Below are 21,703 nucleotides of genomic sequence, written 5' to 3'. Positions count from 1 at the left end.
AAGTACAAGCAAGAGTTTTGCCACCAATTAAAAGATGTTCATGTTTAATGATACTAATACTTTTCAAGCTTAAACTCCTTTCAGTAACTCTAAATATAATGGGAAATTATTGCATTGAATTGATGTCAACATGATGATAGTGTCTGTTCATATGATATTACATCAATTGATTATGCATGAAGTTTATATTGCTTAAAGCATTAAGGACCAAATCAAATATAGTCTTGAAGAAGAATTATGTGCCTTGTTCTGTGGTAGTAGATGCTCAGTCAATTCGCACTCCATGAATAATTGATGGCGGCAAGAAAGGCTGATCATATCATTGGTTCTAATTTTCTCATAACTTTATAGCATACATGAACTTGTTCATTTTCAATCAAACTATCATTGACGTTTGAACTTGAAATTCAACTATTAGTGGTGTTCATACAAAGTTGTTTATTGCACTAATGAGGGTGCCCTTGAAGATCAAAGACGAGCTTAGCACTGCAAATACACTCTATGCTCTCTGGAAAGCCTCGTCGAAAATCTTCATAGCGGGTTCCAAATTTAATGATTGACGTGAGAAATTAATCCATCAAAGGTAGAAAAGGGTCAAGCTGTCCAAGACTGCAGCTTATGTTACAGGGCTGGTAGGTTATTGCCTAATGATTAATTGCTTCTTTTTCGATGGAGCTCGAGATTAGATGCATAAGTATGAGCTTGGAGCTTGAAGCTTGAAGAATGAAAATACACTAATGGAAGACATAAAAAGAAATTGCTCCCTGACATCACTTGCCCAAATTCAACAGATGATAGCTTATACTGCACGTGAGAATATCCAGCAAAACAAAGGTGGTAATTGCTAGCTGATGAGGCATTTTAGTGCTTAATGCGTCGAGTGTCTTTCCTATAATTGTGTACAATAAGTAAAACTTGTTGCATGCACTTGGTTGCATACAAAACCTGCAATTAGGTCCATTCTCTGATTGCTGCCGATGATTTATTTAAATATTCCACTTTCTGTTATTTCTTTTATGTTTCGTGTGTGCATCAAAAGCACCCGTAAGGGATCATTCTAAGATACTCGAGGGCCTACGATGATGCACCATAGGAAAAGAAAAGAAAAAATGTAAAGCGTGATATGAATTTTTCATTCTTTGGTGCTCCTTTTCTTATTCTTTTATTAATTTTCAACATAGTTTTATTGCCAAGCAACACAGAGGCATGGGTTTGACAGCACGAGAGAGGAGAAAAAGAATATTTCTCATCAAAGAGAAGAAAACAACCAAAGACATAAAGGCGAAGGGAGTGGGAATTGAGGTATGTGGTCTCAAATCAATATGAGGGAGCCTGATTGGGAATTACATTGGAATAGAGAGAGTATAGACAAAGTGCTTTCCTATGCAACTTGCAGAAAAAGTATTACTTTTTTAAAAAGAAAGTGGGTAGTTTTGTCATTTACCTGAGGGGGGAAAAAAAAAGTTTAAAGGATCTTTGTGTATGGCTCCATGTTGCCTAAAATAGTTTTGCCTAGTGGGTGGGACCAAAATTGTATGTGCAAGCAATATGGTGGGCACTAGGCTTTTCACTAAGGTTGCAGCAACAACACAACAATGTTTTTGTTATCTGTAATAACAGAAGAGCATGCCAGATGAAATAGGAGAGTAGTAAGCAAATGAATTGCAGAAGAACTCTTATTTCTAGTGATCTAGATTAGCAGAATCACTTGGTACCAAATTTGAGACACCTGGAATGAAATGGAAAGGACCAAAGGGTCTCTGTTTTAAGAAGAAGAGTGAAAAAACTCAATTGTGAGGACAGCTTACATGGAATTTAATTTAATGCAAATGCATTGATTATATTGCCAAACTTTGAACTAACCCACCATCGGCCTTAATCCGAGGTTTTATATCTTATTCAGTTAATAGAAAAGTTTGTACTTGCCAACTTTTTTCTATTGTGTTTAAGAGTTAATTTAAGACGTTTAGATGATTCTTGATCACAGGCAATGTTAAGGTAGTTACCAGTCAACATCATTCATTCCACCACTACCTTGACTTAGGATAAAATTCCGCAATGAAAGTGTGCTTTGACAAGAATGAAAAGCTGGCCATGAAAATATTTTACCAACGAAATGCAAGAATCTGAAGCTCATTCTGAAGTGCTTTTAAAAAATTAAAAGTAAAATAAAAATGAAGAAAGGTTGTGTGGTCGTCTAAATGTAAAGGAGAGTTATAAGTTATAGTAACCCTCTAAAAAAAAGCTGAGATACCCGGATCCAATAAACAGGGTCACAAAGAAAGCATAGAATTCAGGTGATCTTTCAAGATTTCTTTAATGAGGAAGGTAAACCATAAAAGAATCATAAACCAAGATTCCTTTGATGATTACTAAAAGGACTATGCGGAATTTTAAGTATTTGGCACCATAATCAATCGGCTTGATGAGAAAGAAAATACCTTAAGAGATGCGAACAAGCAAAATGGGAAAAGCAAACCACAAACATTCTATTTGATCATTCACTAAAGCATTTGACATAATTTCCTAACCACCATCTAATCCACTACAAGCGAACAAACAGAAACACACCATGTCATCTTCAAGAAGAGAACCCAGATAAAAAAGAAAGAAGACAGAATGAAGCATAAGATGCTTAAATCAGTGGCCCTCAAGTCTTGGCTTTGGTCAAGATTCGGTTGTCCAAATTCAGTCAACTAATTTCCATCAAATGTATAAAACATACTTTAGCAAAAAGGCATCAGAATAAAGCACTCATTAAAATAATGTCATAAAAAACACTGCAATGTGACTCATCAAATTTGGACAGAGCATAGATGATCTGGCTAAATCAACTGCTTCCACTTTGGCATGTACAGAACACAGAAACTACACAATCTCTGCGTGAGAACCATACCTCTGTTTTAGATCTCACCAAATTATTAAAATTTATTACAGGAGAAAAGCACTATTAACAGTACATAAAGTTTCATAGCAGATCATTAAGTTGAACAACTGCCAACTTTTAATTTTATTCCATAGAGGTAGAATTTTTACAACAATATGAGTTCGCCACCTAGTAGAAGAACACCATAGATTTAAGGGATCCTGCTTCATGTAATTTCATCACCAACAATCATATAAACAATAGTTGCTTGCCCAAAACATTCTGTCTTTCAAATCTACCACAGATGATTCTATCCTCACCATGCAAAACTTAAATCTGCATAACCTACTAGAAGCAACTTTAACCATATAGACCTCTTCATCAGGTGGTACATGGCTCTTTACCTATGCGGAACTACTTAATAGCATAAGCAAGCTCAATCTGAGAATGCCTTCTGACAACGAACAAATACAGCTAACGTACAACAAGTATAAAAGCACAAGCTTTATATTAATAAGCTTCTCTAATGGTTCAGAGATCCAGAATTCCAATAAATGATAGAACAATCTAACTGATCAGTGTAGAGTCTGATACTATGGACTCACTTGACTCCTCATCAACATATTCACATATAACCAAGATGCTGAATGGATGAAGTACCCTGACATCACTGACTAAGATGCCTCATATAAATACCTTCAGCATTCCCCCCATTATGTACGTTCACTGGTGTTGCATGGATTGCATCTGAAAATAGGCACTGTAAGCTCCAAACTGAGATCCATTTAGATTTCCTCCAAGCAGATTTTGTTCCTGCAGCTTAGGTCCATATGAAGAAATTCCACAAAAAGGAGCCATGAATGCAGTCCCATTCATTGAGTTGAAAAGCATGGCTGTTCCCTCGTTTTGTGATTTCCAGTTAAATTGCTCATTACTCATGTCTACCATTTTTGGTTGCTGCTGCAGCTGGATGACTGCAGCGGAAGGACTGGGAGATGGAGGTTTATTATTTTCTGATGAAGAAGTTGCAGTTTCATCCAGGTTAACAGTTGTAATATCATGGATGCTAGATCTCCTCTTATCCTTTCCCCCAGTAAGCTGCCTATTGAAGTACTTCTGAGCATGACTTGCCACCTGAGTTGGGGTTCTAGTGGTCACGAAGTTGCGGGAGATATTTCTCCAGTCCCCTTTACCAAACTTTTTAAGACCCATTAGAAATTGCCTGCAGGGAAATAAATTGAAAAAAAAAAAAAAAAACACATGATGAATTGCTGCAGTGTTATGAAACCACCAAGAACTAGACAATCACAAGCGAAAAAGACATCCACATATGGCATTTTATAAGCCACTCAAACCCAGCTGAACCATGAAAACGTACCAAACTCAGATTCACTGACAAGATGAATCAAAGATCTTAAGTAATCAAAATTCATGCCATAAACAAAGAATCATACAAAATAGACTTACTGCAGCTTCATTTCTACATAAAACATATTAAATACATGAGATTGAGTTTCGGATACTTTCTTATCCAACAAGTTATCATTGACTAGCATAATAACAAGAGACATTACTACCTGTGTTCTTCTTCAGTCCAAGGAACTCCTTTCTTTCTCTCTTGATCAGAAGGCCGAGTCGATGAGCCTCTCTTACCACCAGGACCATAAAAATTCTTCAAACCATCATATCCTTGATTGCTATCAACCCACTCCAATGTGAAAGAATCATTACCATAACCAGGAATTGGAATTAGCCCGGCTTCAATATCACTAACATCCTCTTCCAATTCCTTGTATTGTTTGATCACATCACCAACCGTCTTCCCTGGAATCATTGCTGCTACCTTAATCCATCGATCAGGGGTATCTTTATCATACACAGCCAAAGCATTCTCAAACTGCTTGTTCTCTTGAGGGGTCCATTTAGTCCCCTTGCTTTCTTGAAACAACCAGTTGGAGTTTTCAAGATACGAGGCAGGTGAGAGGATTTCAATTCCTCGGCTCATCGTTTTAGACGGTACAAGTGAAGTAAAATCTAGCTAGCATAACAAAGATGGCTTACAAAATTTAGCAGATAAAAGACCTCTCTCTCTGAAATATAGAGAACCCGGATAGCAAATGCAGAGGAGTGGACGTTTTTTTCTATGACAAAAGAAGCATCAAATCAAGAAGGCATTTGATTGGAATATGAGCAAAAACTTTTTCAGACAAGCACAAATTGAGGAATCTGAAAAAAGTTTTCAACTTTCCAAAAAACAAGGAAAATTCCAGAAACAACAGAGTAAAAGCAGATCTCAGTTTAATCACAACACAAACCTAGACGATCAACAATCATCACCACCAATATAAACCAAAACTAAAACAAGAAAATAAACAAAACCCAGATCATATATCGCCAGACTAAGCACAACCCTTTAATAAATTTTAAAACTTTCAAGTGAGGTACAATACTTCCTTAACAAACAATGAAAAGAAATGCAAAAAACAGAGGAAGCAGAGTGGCTTTTGATAATTTAAGTGGTAAAAGCTGAAAAAAGAAAAAAAAATAACGAAGCTTTGGTTTGCTTTTCTCTTCAGCTGGCCAAACTGAAGAAGAAAGTGGGATTAAATAAGTGAATTGAAATTGCACAGCAAGTAAATTTGTATTGTAGTTGCTATAAAAGAGAGAGGGAGGGATCTATGCAACAGAGAATGAGCAGAAAAAGAGAGTGAATGCTGTAGAGTTGTGATTGGTTGACTGGGTGTTTGTGGGCGCCCTGCGGCTAAAGAAAAAGGACTCTAATTATACGTGTGAGCGGTACCCAATCAGATTCGAGTTTCAAAAAGGACAATCCGTAATAGGCTAGCTGGCGACTGTAGTGTGCTTCTTGGTTAGTGAAGATGTGTAATTACAAAATTAGCCCTATGGGTTACAAAAGTAACATATGAGTCCACATGTTATGTTCGTCCGTCGTTGTCACTCGTCATTCATAATAACTTCGTTAATAAAAATTGAGGGATTTGCGTGCATTCAACATTATACTTTTAGTATACGTATGAAATAATTATCATAGTCAAATAAGACTTAGGTAGTTTGCTATTGATACAATTCTCATATATTCAAATTATTTATTTTAATTTTTATGTAAGTGATTTATTAATTACATTTGGAAATTTTTTTCTCATTGTAATCATCAATTCTATTTCTTCTTCTTCTTTCCATTAGGGAAAGTATTTTTTTTTTACTATTAATTTTTATCTTTTCTCTTCATGTAAGTGTAGTTCTTTGACTCAAACTCATGTCTGTAGTGGTTATAATTATGAGTAATGATACAGCCACAAACTCTTGTACAAATTTATTTTGTACAAACTGATGTGGCATTAATTCATTAGTTGAATGAAAATATAAATTAATAAAAACAAATCATATGGGTCAAGTGATATTTAATTCAACCAATCTTATCATGCCACATCAGTTTGTACAAAATAAGTTTGTATAAGAGTTTGTGGCTGTATCATTACTCTATAATTATTTTTTGTGATTTTTTTATGTTACAATGAGTTGTTTTTTAAATTTGAAATCTCTTAAGTTCTTATTAAGAAAATTATAAGTCTTATAAGATTGATTTCAAAAGATAAGTCATCATTATGTCATATAGAAGAGTCAATTATGGTGGTAGAGTATGATGCTAAAAAAGTCACGAAAAATTGATCGATTGAAAGCTCAAAATTATTATTGTATATTAATTATTCAGTGCCTTGCTTTCTCTTTAATTATTAATAACTAAGAAATGACCTAATAAATTAGATCATTATACTAATATCATAAATCAATTATAATGTTGAACAATGTATTAGTATCGTAGCACGTTGTTATATTGTCAATTTTTTCCAATGAAATTAAAAAATAAAAAAGAGTAATGATATAGCCACAAACTCTAGTACAAATTGATGTGGTATGATTAAATTAGTTGAATTAAATATCTCTTGACCCAAGGGAATTTATTTTTATTATTTTATATTTTCATTTAACCAATTTATACAAGATGAGTTTGTACAAAAATTTATAACTATATCATCACTCAATAAAAAAATGGCATAATTGTGTCATTGTGTGAGACGGTTGATAAATATGACTGGACCTGTTTGTTACTTTTGCAAACTATAGGGATAAAATGGAAAATTATCTAAAGAAGGATTAGCTGTGGATATTATTGTCATTTTACAAAGAAAATCCAAACTTTGAACAATGAACAATGGAGTTGACGTTTAGCACTTTAGCTATAGCACGTGCGATGTTTGTCCGTGCTGATGATACTCTCTGTCAAAAAGCACATTACATTAGCAATAATAAATTGAATCACACTGAAAAGTGAAAATTCGAGCTGGCAAAATAAGTTATTGGGTCGTGTTCGTGTCGTGTCAGTTTCGTATCGTGTTAAATTTAGATCGATCTAAACCTGACTTATTTAATAATTGTGTCAAAATATTGAGACCCAAATCCAACACAAAAAAATAATCGGGTTACCCAATAACCCGTTTAATATCTATATATTGAACAAAAGTTATATAAAATATTTACACACTATCATACATACATATGTACATACATACATACATACATATATAATTTATCGATATTATAAAATATACATATCTACCAATATATTACACATGTACACTATTGAGGTTTTAATTATATATATATATATATATATAATATTATATATCAATATTATAAAATATACATGTCTATCAATGTTTACACATTTATACTATTGAAGCTCTAAATGTATGCAAAATTTTATAAATAAAACATTGTGTTCATATTCACCCTTTTAAAGAATAAAAAAAAAAGAAAATCATCTCTAATATTTGAGTTTTAATTATAAGAATATGTAAATTATTTTAAAATAGAAAATATAATCGGGTCATTGATCGGGTAAATAGGTCAAGAATTTTAACCCAAACCCAATACGGAAAAAAATCGTGTTGACCCGGACCCGACCCATTTAATAATCGTGTTAAATTTGACGACTCATACCCATTTATTTATGTCGTGTTTGTGTCGGGTAATCGGGTCGTGTCAAATTTTGCCAGCTCTAGTGAAAATTAAAACTCTGTAAGCAAATTGTGCCTGGTTGCGTAATGGGATATTAATTGACTTAATTAGGACTTCTTTACCTAACCAGCCTACTTGTTCTTGAAGGAGAAATTAGAAAAGAAAGTCCATTTTAAACCAATTGTTTGAATCCAAAATATTTCATTATAATAAGGCAAATAATTAGTCTCTACAAGGAGGAAATGGGAAAAAATGATCGAGTTTAGAAGAAAAAATTATCAAACTCTACGGTTATATTTCTAAATTTATATACTTCTACTTAGAATATAATCTATGAGGTTTAAAAATATAAAATGATATTTGATCTGAATTTCTATTAAATTGATTTTATCATTTTTTTAATTTAAGTGATGGTTGGGTAATGGTCTATCTCTCTCTTAATCCTGAGTAATGGATCATCTCTTGATTTTAACGAAAAATATTAATTTCGTTAGTTTTTTTAGATGGAATTTCAAGTCAAAGTACTAATCGTGTGAATATTTTTCCGGTTCGATTTTTTATTTAAATATATACTTTTCAATGAAGTAATTACTTTTGGGATTATGGATGTTTATTGCATACAAATTTTTTATTCGTGGCGAAGAGAAGTTCATTAAGTAGAAATATTATTATGGGTCAGGCTACAATGCAACTGTGGTACCGTGCCACTGTTGCACCAGCCGTTGGATTCACTCAAATTAATGGAGTCCACTTGAATAAGTGGGAATCCAATAATTGGGTGTAACTGTAACACGGTACCATAATTACACCACAGTTTTATCCCATTATTATACGCCCACACAAATCATTAGTTTGACCCCAATACAAGTGAGGGCCAGCTGCAAATTTAATGATGTGTTGTTGCTTTCATTAATATGGTCAACTCATATTTAATACATTGTTAATTAAGGGTCATATTCCCTCTCATTAATGTTAATTTGACCAGTCGGAATATACTAACCAGCGTTTTTATCCATTCACTATATTAAGGGTTCCAAAATAATAAATAGATGTATGAATTATTAAAAGATAACACTTTATTAAATAAATATTTTTAAAATAATAATTTGTATATTTTCGTCATTTCTGTTAGTCGACTTATAAAATATCAAAAAAATTGTTTAATGAATAACTCTTAAAATAAAAGAAAACATTACAAATCAATAACACGTGAATTTACAATTTTGTCTCACTCTCGATACGAAAGAAAAAATCATCTCTACTTAAATTTGTAATGATAATTAAATGACAGTGTTAGCTTTGCTATTGATTTGTTGCATGATTAATAGTAAACTAATGGAAATGTATTAAATTGTTTTTTTAAAAGTTAATGCAACGAAATGCTACGTTTCAATAATTTATGTAGTGGTTTTTTATTATGCTATACTTGGCGTAGTAAAATGACAATAATCCTAAAACTTAATACAAATTTCGACTTCATTTGATGAAAAAACTATTTTGCCTATATGACGTCAGTGTAACATTAGACTAATGACAGCGATGGAAATGTAGTAAGTTGTTGTTTTGAAAAAAAAGTTAATGTTGAGAAGTGTTATCTTTCAATAATTCATATAATGATTTGTTATTTCACAACACTTGGCGCAGTGAAAGGATAGCAACCATACTTACAAATTTTAGACACAAAACTTATATTCCAAATAATGTGACATCAATAAATTATTGTCATATATTTAATAATAATTAATTTTTTACACAAACATATTAACATTAATTTGACAATCTCACTGCATTAATAAAAGTAACGTGTGACCACATCATTCAAGATGCAATTTTTATGTACAACTTTATAAACATGTAATTACTCTAATCCGACATGAAATTTCAATATTAGTTCAACAATATAATTAATGACACAGCTATTTAATTTATTGACATAATATGTAGAAAATAGGCTGAATTGTTCCACTAACATTTGATTTTGATTTTTGCATAATAAAGGCTTGTTGGTTGTAGCCCCACCACGGCACTAGCTTGAGCCGAGTCAAGACACTTTTGAGTGTTTTGTGGGGTCCATTGAGTGTTTGGCCTTTTAAATTGGTTAATAGTTCGGACTTTCAAACTGATTCTTTGGGCCGACACTGGGAAACGTATGGGCCCATCTCCAATATAAGGAAAGATAAATTATTACATTCGTTTATTAGAGATTTGTGACATGTTTGGTTTGAAGAAATATAAAGAAAGAAGAGAAGAGGAAAGGAGAAGAGGGAAAAAAAAAAAATAAGGGGAGAAAAATGAATAATTTTACCATCCAAACAATAAAAATGAAACTGACCAACCAAACATGAGCTAAGAGTTTTTTTCCCCGCTTCCCTCCACTAAGTTGGCACTTCTCTTCCTTAACCTTAAGATGGAGTTTGAAATCTCCTTAATGATTGTGAGATTATGTGTTGAATTTGCATAATTCAACAATATTAAGGGTTTCAGTTGTATATTAGACTTTGGTTTATTATATTAAAAAAAAAATTATTACCAACCTTTGTATAATGTTGGGTATTTCATGATAACTATTTATTTTTGACATTTTACAACAAACAACAGATACTCAGTGTAATTGAAATAGAAAATCAGAAAACTGTGGATAAGTTGCATCCGGGTAACATAATTTTGTCCTTGGTTGTAGAATTTGAATAATTTATTTGACTAAAAATTTTACTTGGTGTTTATAGTTCTATATGGAACTTATATGTTGATAGATGGTTGTAACTGAGGCTGACATTTGTTTTATTTCACCATTTTGACATTGAATAAGGAGCGAGTACTGGGCTGAATTTTTGCTTAGTGCTGAATCAATAGTTGTTAGACAAGATAAAAAAATAAAAAAAAATTTAAATCAATTCTAATCATTGATTCAGTACTCAACAAAAAAACTTAGTTCAACACTAAATCCTAATCATTTGACATTTGATTATATTATTCATGTTGCAGAAAGTTAATGGGTTGCTTTCGTCTTTGCAATCCATGTATTAAATATTTAAAAAGAATCAATAGACATGTAGCTTGTTGGAGAGGTTGGTTCAATCTTTTGGCCTAAAATTGTGCACTAAAAGCTCAACAGTCATAATAATAGTAGTAGTAATAATAATAATAACAATAATTGTTTTTCCAATTTTGCCAAGAAATGAAAGGCCACCATTGAAACACTGCTTGTTTTGTAGTTCCAATATCCTCTAAACGAGTTACTAAATCTATTCTATGATCAACCTTAAAGAAAATGTCAATGGCAATCAAGAAAGTATCACGAATTGGAACTTGAACCCAAATTACTCTTTAAGAGTAACTTACTTGATGATGGATTGATGGTGGAAGTCACAAACATGGACAAATGCTTCATATATTTATTTATGTGAATTATATGATTTTTTTCTAATTTTTAATAATAATTTTCAAAATAATTGTCTCCCACTCAGAGACTTTGAAAAGGGTGTTTAAACTTTAAAACAAATGTTTTGGGAATGACAAGACTGCCTAAACAAACTGTGTGTTTCCAAAAATGGAAAGAATCTTTATCTTTAAAAAAAAATATAATAATTAAAAGTGATAATTGATTAATCTGAGATCGTGGACACGAATTATTTTCTCTAATTTTCTATTTGTCTAATTGTCCGTTTCTTTCTGGTGTAGTTGTGTTGAAGCCTGCCTCTAGATGTGCATCATGTGGGCGCTTTGTACAACTAGCAAATACATTAAAAAATGCACCTTCCAAGGGAGGGGAAAAAAATAAAATAAAATTATATAGTAACACTCCATTCAATGCCAAGACCATGGGTATCCAAATTATTAATTTCTCATGCTCTCTGTTTGTTTGAATTTCTTTGAATGCCCTTTCCACATGTAGATTGGGACTTCACTTTTATTAGGGCGAGAGGTTGGTCCAATAATTAGACTTATAATTTATTTAGAGTTTGAATCACTATGACCATCTCTTATTAGAAGATAAGAATAAATTTCACTTAATTTTATGTATAAATATAATTTGGATTATATTTATTAACATGTTCTTATTCTTAAAATTTTTTTAAATGAACTTAAATGAGCGCTAGTGAATTTAACTAGTAAAATTAAAATTTCACAAGTGGTACAAAAAATCTCAAATTTTAAACTTTATTTACATAAATAGAAAAAAAATTTGTTCGATTTGAGTAATATTTTGAATAAATAAATAATTAAGTAGACTCAAACTTCATTCAAGAATTAAAAAAGACTATACACGCTTTTATTTGTTGATGGGAGTTTGCAAATCGAAGAGCTCTTTATTTAACTAAAAGTTAAATAAAAGTAGAGAGTGGAGCGAAAATGAATGGGCAGATTGGTCCCCATTCCCCCAATTGATATTTTAATGAAGGCCTTGCTGCCTTTTCATTCCATAATGCTGGCATGGCTCATATATCGAAGCCGAAACTAGAGTCCAAGGACAATAGTGCATTCGCGAACCCATGGGTGTCCTTAGTCACGATTATTACAATTATTTTTTTCAATTTAATTGAGTAAGAATAAATATTTTTTCTTTATTGATATGGGTGGGATAGTATATTTCTCGAATATTAAGCGATAGTAGAAATTAAGACCGTGTCATTATAGATTTAATCTATAACAAATTAAGTAGATTTATTATTATTATTTTTTTAAAGGTAAAGGGAGTGGACAAGTTTAAATATAATTTTTATCTCTCTTATCACTCTTAAGAATTGAACCCGAGTTTTACTAGAGATTACAGCTGCACTGCAACTATCCGACCACGCCCTTGGGGGCTGATTTCTGATTATTTATATCAATAAATTTATGATAATAATATGCATATAAGTCTGTGTGTACACACACACATATATAACGAAGCAATGCCATCTGGTAAAATTTCAATGCCAAATATTGGTAATGAAAATCTAAGGCCCCGTTTGGTACCGTTTTGCAAGCCTTGTTTTCGTTTTCATTTTTATAATACACACATAAAACATGTTTGGTGGTTTTGTTTCACAAAATAAATTACAAAACACAAAATCCGAATTTATTATTATAACTATACAACTGAAAACAACTTAAACATGTTCTCTAAATTTTACAAACTAAACTTAAAAATGAATTAAAAAACAACAAAAAAATCGTGACCCTCTTCAGCCCTCACTTTTCTCTTCACTGCAGCCCTCACTCTCAATCCAGTTCACTACAGCCCTCTTTCCCCTCCATTTTCTCAATCCAGTTGCAGCAAATCTCTCTCTTGGTCGCTCTTGGTGTGCTAGCCACTGCCGCTGCTCTTTCTCCGCCGTAACCGCTGCTGCTCCGACTCCGTCCAGCTGCTGCTACTTTGCCTTTGCTCTCTCGGATCTTCGTCTACTGCTACTTTGTTGTTGCTCACTCGGATCTGCACTTGCCCAACCATTGTTGCTCTCCCGGATCTGTCACTTGCCGGTATTTATTTTGTTTATGAGCTGAAATTTTTTAGAGATGATTTGAGTGATTTTTAATTCTGGAAATTTCTGAGGTTGTTCATATGTAGTGACAAATTATTTTATTTATGTGCTGAAATTTTTCCTCATTTATTTTAGAGATTAAATCTAGTAAAACAAACAATTTCTTGTGGGAATTCCTTTATGCTGATTTGGTTTATTTAAAATATTTGAATTAAATAGATTCAGGGTTTTTGTTTCCGTAGGAATTTTGTTTACTTCACGTGTTCTTCTTAAGCTTTGATGATCAAGATTGATTTTTTGTTTCTATATAAAGTTGTTGGGCTTATGTTAATCCCACACCCAACCTAATTAAAATATGAGGTTACGTGAGATGGTAGATTAAATATTTAGAATAAAATTAAAGAATTATAAAGGGTTATGACTTATGACAATGCTATCAAATTTTGGTGATTTCACAAATTATATTACGAAAATTTGAAGAACTAAATTATATCTACAAAAATGGATTATGTTTTTGCGGTCGGGACTCGGGAGACCGAAGTTAGAACATGGGGGAGTTTTTTTTGGGAAATAAAATAAATAATTCATAATTGACATGCAATGATTACTCAAAATGCTATGGTAATATAATTTCGCAATTGTTAGAAAAAATAAAAAACTCATGGCTCTTATTTAAAATGAACTTCAATTAACTAAAAATTGTTCCCAAAAACACTACACTAGCATACCAAATACATGGGTGGGTATTTCCGTGGTAAATGATTCCCAAATCTTCAAGTTGTAAGCTGTCTGCATTGAGTAACAAATAACCAAGTTCAAAAAGCAAGTTAAGGCTTTTAGTTATCAATATTAATGCAAAAAGTCATAGCAATGCAACCTTTATGCTGATTACATTACTGAAATTGAGTGGGGGATTAATAGCATGTATTGAAAATTGTATGGTTTATATCTTAAAATTTAATAGCAGTGTTTTTAATTTGATTAATATTTGATATATGTTTTATTTTTTATTTTTTCGGGTACCATTCAGCTTTTAATGTATGACATGTTGCTGAAATATGTATATGTTATGTTGAATTTGATCATTATTTGATATGTGTTATTTTTTCTAATTTTTCAAGATATGGATTCACATGATGTTGATGTTGAGGATAAGGCTGATTGGTCTAGCCAGACCGAAACCATTTTTATTCGTATTGTACATGACCATGTTAAAAAAGGTGATTTACAAACATCAACTTTCACTAAGAAAATTTGGAACACTATAAGTGATGAGTTGTTAGAACAATGCCAAAAAAGATTCAATGTAGGGCAACTTAAATCCAAGTTTAATAGGTTGTGCAAAAAACATCGAGAGTAAAGTAATTGAGCGATGCTTTGGTGTTTTAAAAGCGCGATTTTCAATTTTAAGGGATATGCATAATTATAGTTTACGTAAGCAACGTCTAATTCCAATTGCATTTTGCGCTTTGCATAATTTTATTCGATGAGAAAATGCAAGTGATAGGTTATTTGGGGATTTGGATGTGCAAGATTTGGTTACCAACGATGAAGGAGACACTAGTAAGCCACTTACTAATATTGATTTATCTCCAGCAAGTGTCGCAGAGATGAATGCTACAAGAGATGGAATTGCAGCTTTTATGTGGCATGATTACATACGTAATGCATAATGTGTATCATGTATTTTTTTATAATTATTTTGTTTAAATCATGTGTCGTAATATATATCTTAATTATATGGTGTAAAAACAATGACAATGTCAAAATTTTTTTAATTAATGTTAATTCTTAAACTTTATTATCATGTAATTTTTTATATTAAATTTGGTTAAATTATTTTGTTGTATTTGTGTGTATTAGCTAAATAATTATTTTATGATTATAAATATAATGTAAATGATTAGTAAAAACTGTTTTTGAAAAAAGCATTACCAAACGCATATTCTTTGTTTTTATCATTTTCAACTGTGTCTACCAAACGCATATTACTGTTTTTAGTTTTAAAATATAGGATACAGAAAATGATACCAGACGTATATTTAAATTCGAAATACAGCAACTGCAAAACACCATTTTTATTTGCGTTTTTATTCTTCGAAAATACAGATTCAAAAACAATACCAAACCGGCCCTAAGGCTTCTCAAGACCTCCATTATTGCGCTGGTGAGATGTCACCATCATTAACTTTGGCTACCCTCTGCTTAATTACTGAAAAATGAGAAGCATTGCGATTGCGAAATTTGTTGCTACTCAAAACACAAGTTAATGATGCTGCTAATACCAGTAGACAGTATTGTCGTCATTGATGTTACACAACTTTTGTATTGCACTCCAAAATCAAAAAGAGATTTTTAATAAGACTTTGTGGGATATTTGATGTACTGGGGCGGCATTGATGGATACAATACAACAATTGCTTTATTGGTGTTTATGATTCCGTGGGTACTTGTCAGTCCCAGAATAGAAGAACTCCAAATGTTCCAAATCACCTTTTCTGTTTTTGATTGATTGAAATGGTGTCTTTGTAGCGAAATGATGATCAAAGTTGAAACTTTTGTGACAGAAATGGAATCTTTGTTTTGAATTGTCACCATTGTGTCTAACAAAGGAGGAGGAGGCCAGTGGCCACAGGGAAGCCTCTTCCATTTCATGTGCAATCGTTGGAGCTTTTCTTTTACAGGGTCCCAATCAAATTAAAAGCACCCATAATTGGATTCAATTCAAGAATTGGCATGATTTTAATTGTGGGCGTGGTGCCTTCGCATGCATGCAACCGCAATGAAATGCATTGCCCAGATCGTTAACTCAATCTCCATCGGTGTCCACTCAAAGGCCCAACTTTTCTTTCGGTTTTGATTCGGGCTTTGAGCACTGGAGGGAGTGCAATGGACCTTTTTCGTTTAACTCGTTACGTTACCCACTACACTAACTAGCACCAACGAAGTAAACGCAAATCAAAAAGTTCGAACGTTAAGTTTTTGGTTGAAAAACCATCTTTGTAAATAATTAACAAATTTGATGAAGCTGGGATACTGGGACATAAACGCCAAGTGGGTTACAGGGGATATCATAGGGAAATGACATGCCGTAAGTAAATGAACACACGAATATATAGTTACTGCAAATTAAATTACCAAAGTCAATTTTCCTTCAGAAGAACGACCATCTTCTAGTCTGGATTAGCCAATCCTCAGTTTTGAATCTGTTACACTAATTATGCCACTTTAGAAACAAGCTATCTCCCATGCGAAGATTCTTTAAAATTTAGATCATGAACGAGTGAAGTAAGAATAAAGAAATTAATGAACAAGTTCTTGAAAAAATTTCATTTACGGAAACGCTTTTACAAATATTATTCACACACGCTTGAGCAAAAATTTCCATTCACTCAAGAAATAATTGGATTCTGTGATTCTGTCTCTCGCCTTTTTTATCCCCCGCTTATTAACACTCTCTTTTTATGCTACATCCTTCTTCTCCAGCAAACTCTTTTTCTTGAAGAGGAGATCTCTCTGCTTTGTATATTTAAATATGCATAGTTTTTCAGGTTTCTTTTAACACTTTGGAAGATCACTTGGAGGTGGCAAAAGTGACTCATTAGGGCCTTTGCCATTGTCAACCAAAAATGCCATCTTCAATCCCCATGTTGTGTGTACTTCCAGATGGCAATGCATAAACCATACTCCTACAAAAATTTTAAAAAAGAAAAATAATGAATCAGAGACCCAAAAATTGATTGATTGATTGAGTGAGTGAGGACCCATCAATAGTATTAAAAATTTGTTTACCTGGATTATCTGCGCTGAATCTGATAGCAACCCATCCCCCAGATGGGACTCCAATTGTGTTCCTTTCAACAGGATCAACAAGATTAAACTTCTTAGGATCTTTCTTGGGATTGAAGTTACCAAGTCCCTTACCGACGGCAAAGAAATTGAATCCGTGTAAATGGACTGGATGGTTCTCAGGGGCTATGATTCCAGTATCTTGTAAAATTAGCTGAACTGTAGAGTTGTAAGCTAGCCTGTAAGCTTTTGTTCCATTGGAAGTCTGCAGATTTTTTGGAGTGCCGGTAAAGTTATAAGTATGCGGTGGGTTGCCAGGAAAATCGGTAGTGAAAACTCCACTGATGTTGAAAAAATGAGCCTGAAGCAACGCAATCGTTGGCATAACAAATGTGACGTTGTTGATTGAAGCCACAACACGGCTGCCGTTACCGGCTTTGCAAGAAGGGCAGGGGTTAACTCCAAGTCCAACTGTGAACAAGAGATTGTGATCAACTGTTTGTGGGACTTTAGCTGGGTATTTCTTGGAGTTCAAGCTACGGAGAGAGTCAATAAATTTGTTGGCAATGGCGGTGCCGTTTTTCGGAGGAGTGCTGGTGAGAGTTGTGGCGGAGCTGGCGAGTGTGCCGGAGTAGTGTAACGTGGCGGTGGCGGTCGCGTTGTCTACTGCAATCGGAGCGTCCATGAACGGCGAGGCGGCAACGAGGTATTTTCCGGATGTTTTGTCAGCAGAGAGCAGGACATTGGTGGTTTGGCCTGGAGCTATTACAATAGTGTCTGTTTTGAATGGTTTAACATAAGTGGCATCAACTTCAACAACAGTTAGCTTGTGTCCTGCTATTTTGAAAAATAGCTCTTCATTGAGTGCAGCATTGATTATTCGTAGCATGTAGGTTTTGCCGCTGTCCACAGGCAATGTAAAGCCTCCTGCATGCGCATTCATACATAAGAAATATCAAAATGTGTTTACTGGAAGGATTTTAATTGCCCTTGTGCTTTCAAAGTTACGCAAAGCGCAACAGTTTACCCTGTGACGAGCAACTGGAGATGGGCCCTGGTTGTCCGTTAATGGTGTGGGAATCAGAGACATTAGGGGCCAATCCGGACCGCAAAGCTTGGTTGATGACAGCTTCAGTGTCGGATTTCCACCACTCGGCGAGGACGACGACGACTTCCTTGTGGGGTTTGGGGAAAGGGTAAGGAACGCCGCGCTTCGGCAAGATGACGATAGCGCCGTGTACGGTGGCCCGGAGCCAGAGAATGTGTGCATGCCAAAGAAGTGTGCCCCGTTGGCCTGTGATTGTGAAATTGTACACATAGCTATGCCCTGACTGAATTGGACATTGTGTTATGTATGCTGGTCCATCGGCCCAGCCGGTTCTCAGTTGCCGGACACCATGCCTATTGAATCAATTAAAAGACATATTTAGGTGGAAATATTTAATTTATTTTTTGTTGTGTTGTTGTTGTTATTGTCATTATTATTATTATTACTTTATTTTAATGGGTATTGATGAATTAATTTTTACCAGTGGATAGTGACATTATATTTGACATGGTTGACTACTTTGACCAGCACTGTGTCATGTTCCCTCGCATAGAGAGTGGGTCCCGGGAACTTGCCATTAACTGTGACAATTGGCTTGGATGAACACAATTTAGTGCTATTCTTCATCACCACCTGTGAAGATAATTCCCCCACAGCAAATAAAAAATAACAACTGTTAAAATTAATAAATTTTGAATTGTCTTTTATATGATGCAAAGCTTCCATTTTTAAGTCAAGTTGATGAGACCAAATTATGAAACTTATATCCATAAAGATTGGCTCAATCACTTGTACATGACTATTATTGATTATTTATTTTACTAGAAATGGAATAATACATTTTCTATCATTAGAATTAAGAATAATACATACATATATACATGCGAATGTATTTATATGTGTATCCATAAGTATACGTATATGAAATGAATGAACAATGCACTTACATTGAACTTGTAATGGCGAACCCGGCACTCGACGAGAGCCGGAAAAAGGCATGCTACGAGAAGAAGAAGCCGAACCCAGGAGTCCATCTCTTTCTTTATCTCCTTTTCAAATCCCACTTGATCACTCTTGTTATTTTCTCACTTGTTTTGGATTTATCTTAATGGAATTGTTGCAAGTGTATGACGGGCTAACGCAAACTTATATAGGAGATGAAGAGAATTGCTGCCATGTCGTTTTTCCTTAATTAGGTGAATGAACTTATTCTTGAAAAACAAGGTATCTGAAATAATGCCAAATGTCGCTGTGAATGATATCTTGCATGTCACATAAAGTCGTTTTTTAGGACACCGATTTAGGTTAGCAAATAAGTTACTAAGCTAATCATAGGCCTCTTATTAGTTCCGTTTTCAGTTTACAAGAGAAGTTAAACTTGGTTAGTTGGAGTTAGTATTTATGGTCAAACATTTAATTTTATGTCTCCACTCTCTTGATATTTATCTTGATCAACTACTAACTGATAACGTTATTTAAGGTATATAAATATAATATGTCGAGTAGATAAAAACTCATTGATGAACAAATTATGGTATCCCCTCAACTAAAACTATGTTCATGAGGAAAATTAATTATGAATCTCAACTAAGCTGGTAGACCTGAAAATTTATTAGTTTAAAACTTTAATTTGAAGACCAATGGTAGGTTGAACTTTATTTTATTAGGTATATATTACATACCTACCTAAGCAAGATGCTAGAAAGATATATATGCTCTATATCATCGTCGTCGTCGTCATTATCATTCTCTAATGAGGACATCTCTATGTAAAAAAAGTGAGAATGCCACTAACAAATAAAAAAAATATATTTTTCAATAAATTGAAATCTGTGAGTTTTTGTATTTTATTAGTATTCTCACTTCAACAAAATGTGGATGTTCTCATTACAGAATAACTATACATCTATCAAGATCTTAGAAACTTGAATAATTAGCATAATAGATTAATTAGTAGTTATTACATGTTTCTTACGAGCTTTATAAATAATAATTTTCAACTTTAAATAACAGTTCTCTTACAAAAATATGGTTGTTATATTTTAAAACGTGGATCAATCACTCAATGAACTATGAACCATAAAATCAAATACATATGGTGAATGTCAAATGGGTAATAAGACCTAGTTTCACTAAGTTTGTGAGAAAACTAAAGGGCATGTTCTGCAATTGGTCATAATTGAGACATGTCAATTACCCTTTAATTATGTATGGTTTTTTACCACTTAAGTATGAATTTTTTAATACTCCATTCCATTCTTGGCGTTGTTTTTTTTTTTTAAACAATAATACTTACCCTTTAACTATGTATGGCTTTTTCTATAATTATTTTAACAATATAGATGAAGTAAGGTTTAAAAATTTGTCAAGGACCTAAAGTTTAAAAAGAATATAAGAAAAACCGAAGTATCAACTCTCTCCCTCTCTTTTCTTATAAATTTATATCATCAATTAAGAAAAAATTTAAATTATTGATACACATTTGCTTCAAAGATGCTTTCTCCCATTTGCAAACACCACATCATAAACCTAATAAGATGTTATTTCACATATTTAATTAAAAAACAATAGTAAAATCAATGTTGCAACATGTAGATTGCGTACATAATAAATCTATAAAGCATGTCACAATGATAAACTTTTGACTGCTTTGCTTTAAAGCTTTTGGATACATCCTAAGTTCTTTTTTTAGCAGTATCTTTTTGACTCACCAACAATGAGGCAAGAGTCACATAATGAACAAATAAAAATTGCTTTCAAGAAGTAGTTTTTAGAGTAATTTTGAAGGTATGCCAAAGAGTATGTGTTTGGCCGTATGATCAAATTAGTTCACAACTGCTTACTCACGAAGTTAATTAAATGGTTGGAAAATGCCTTTCATGTGATGCATCAGATAGTAACCCGACGGGACACATGATGATTTGTTTGAAAGTTAAGAATAAATTTAAACCATTGGTGGTTAAGTAACAACCATGATTACAGTACCACCCCCCTTTTATCTATTTTATTTCTATATATTCCTTTGTTATTCTCGAATGAAGCAGTTGGTTAGTGGCATTTATGGAGTGATTATGAATTACTCTTTAGGGTTAACTTGGTTTTAGAAATAGAGACTATCTGTCGGATTATCGTGAACTTGTTTACAAATAAGTTTGTCCCTAGACGGGTCTAAAGATTCTTCAGAAGAGGTTCAATGGCTTTTGGTGGTATTCTAAAGACGAAGGTTCGCACAAAAGACGAAGGTTCTTCAAAGTAATTGGCACAATGTGCAAACGTGAGATATTTTAACAAGGCCATGAGTTACAACATACAAGTAACTTTTTTTTTTGTTATTGATGACAACTTTTTCGCATGTCTACATTCTAATTTTCTTCTCCTTAAATTAGGATGTGTATAAGCGATAATTTGTTGAAAAATTGTTACTATAAACAAAAAAAATTGTGAGCAATATATATAAAAATTTTATGGGTATTAATTAATTCAATTGGTAATATC

General features: G+C 33.1%; 2 protein-coding genes across 3 annotated transcripts in view; both read right to left on the bottom strand.

Moving 5' to 3' along the window:
- Positions 1-2,986: 2,986 nt before the first annotated feature.
- Positions 2,987-5,589, bottom strand: LOC102614640 (transcription factor DIVARICATA). Its single transcript, XM_006480908.4, has 2 exons — positions 4,444-5,589; positions 2,987-4,088 (listed from the first exon to the last, which is right to left on the bottom strand). The coding sequence occupies exons 1-2, from the start codon at positions 4,869-4,871 to the stop codon at positions 3,590-3,592; spliced, it is 927 nt and encodes a 308-aa protein (XP_006480971.1). The 5' UTR covers positions 4,872-5,589; the 3' UTR covers positions 2,987-3,589.
- An 11,085-nt stretch (positions 5,590-16,674) lies between these two features.
- LOC102614350 (laccase-4) overlaps positions 16,675-21,703 on the bottom strand; it is an 88,681-nt gene continuing 83,652 nt past the window's right edge. Inside the window, exons 2-6 of one of the 2 annotated variants that reach the window (XM_052443534.1) lie at positions 19,156-19,292; positions 18,690-18,841; positions 18,188-18,561; positions 17,164-18,087; positions 16,675-17,060 (exon numbers count right to left, since the gene is read on the bottom strand). In XM_052443534.1, coding sequence (XP_052299494.1) covers positions 16,930-17,060; positions 17,164-18,087; positions 18,188-18,561; positions 18,690-18,841; positions 19,156-19,242 — 1,668 coding nt within the window. In that variant the 5' untranslated portion in view covers positions 19,243-19,292 and the 3' untranslated portion in view covers positions 16,675-16,929. Of the gene's footprint in view, positions 17,061-17,163; positions 18,088-18,187; positions 18,562-18,689; positions 18,842-19,155; positions 19,317-21,703 lie in introns of those variants that run through there. The other variant, XM_006480907.3, reaches the window with a different exon arrangement.

Source organism: Citrus sinensis, chromosome 6, assembly GCF_022201045.2.
Source record: "Citrus sinensis cultivar Valencia sweet orange chromosome 6, DVS_A1.0, whole genome shotgun sequence".
Classification (NCBI taxonomy): domain Eukaryota; kingdom Viridiplantae; phylum Streptophyta; class Magnoliopsida; order Sapindales; family Rutaceae; genus Citrus; species Citrus sinensis.
Note: the sequence above shows the minus strand (reverse complement) of the source record. Positions and strands in the feature narration are given on the sequence as shown.

Excerpts from the sequence above, each read along its gene's own strand:
- LOC102614640 (XM_006480908.4), bottom strand. The coding sequence starts at position 4,871 with ATGAGCCGAGGAATTGAAATCCTCTCACCTGCCTCGTATCTTGAAAAC. Across the intron at positions 4,089-4,443 it reads TGGACTGAAGAAGAACACAG|GCAATTTCTAATGGGTCTTA; the intron begins GTAGTAATGTCT and ends ATTTCCCTGCAG.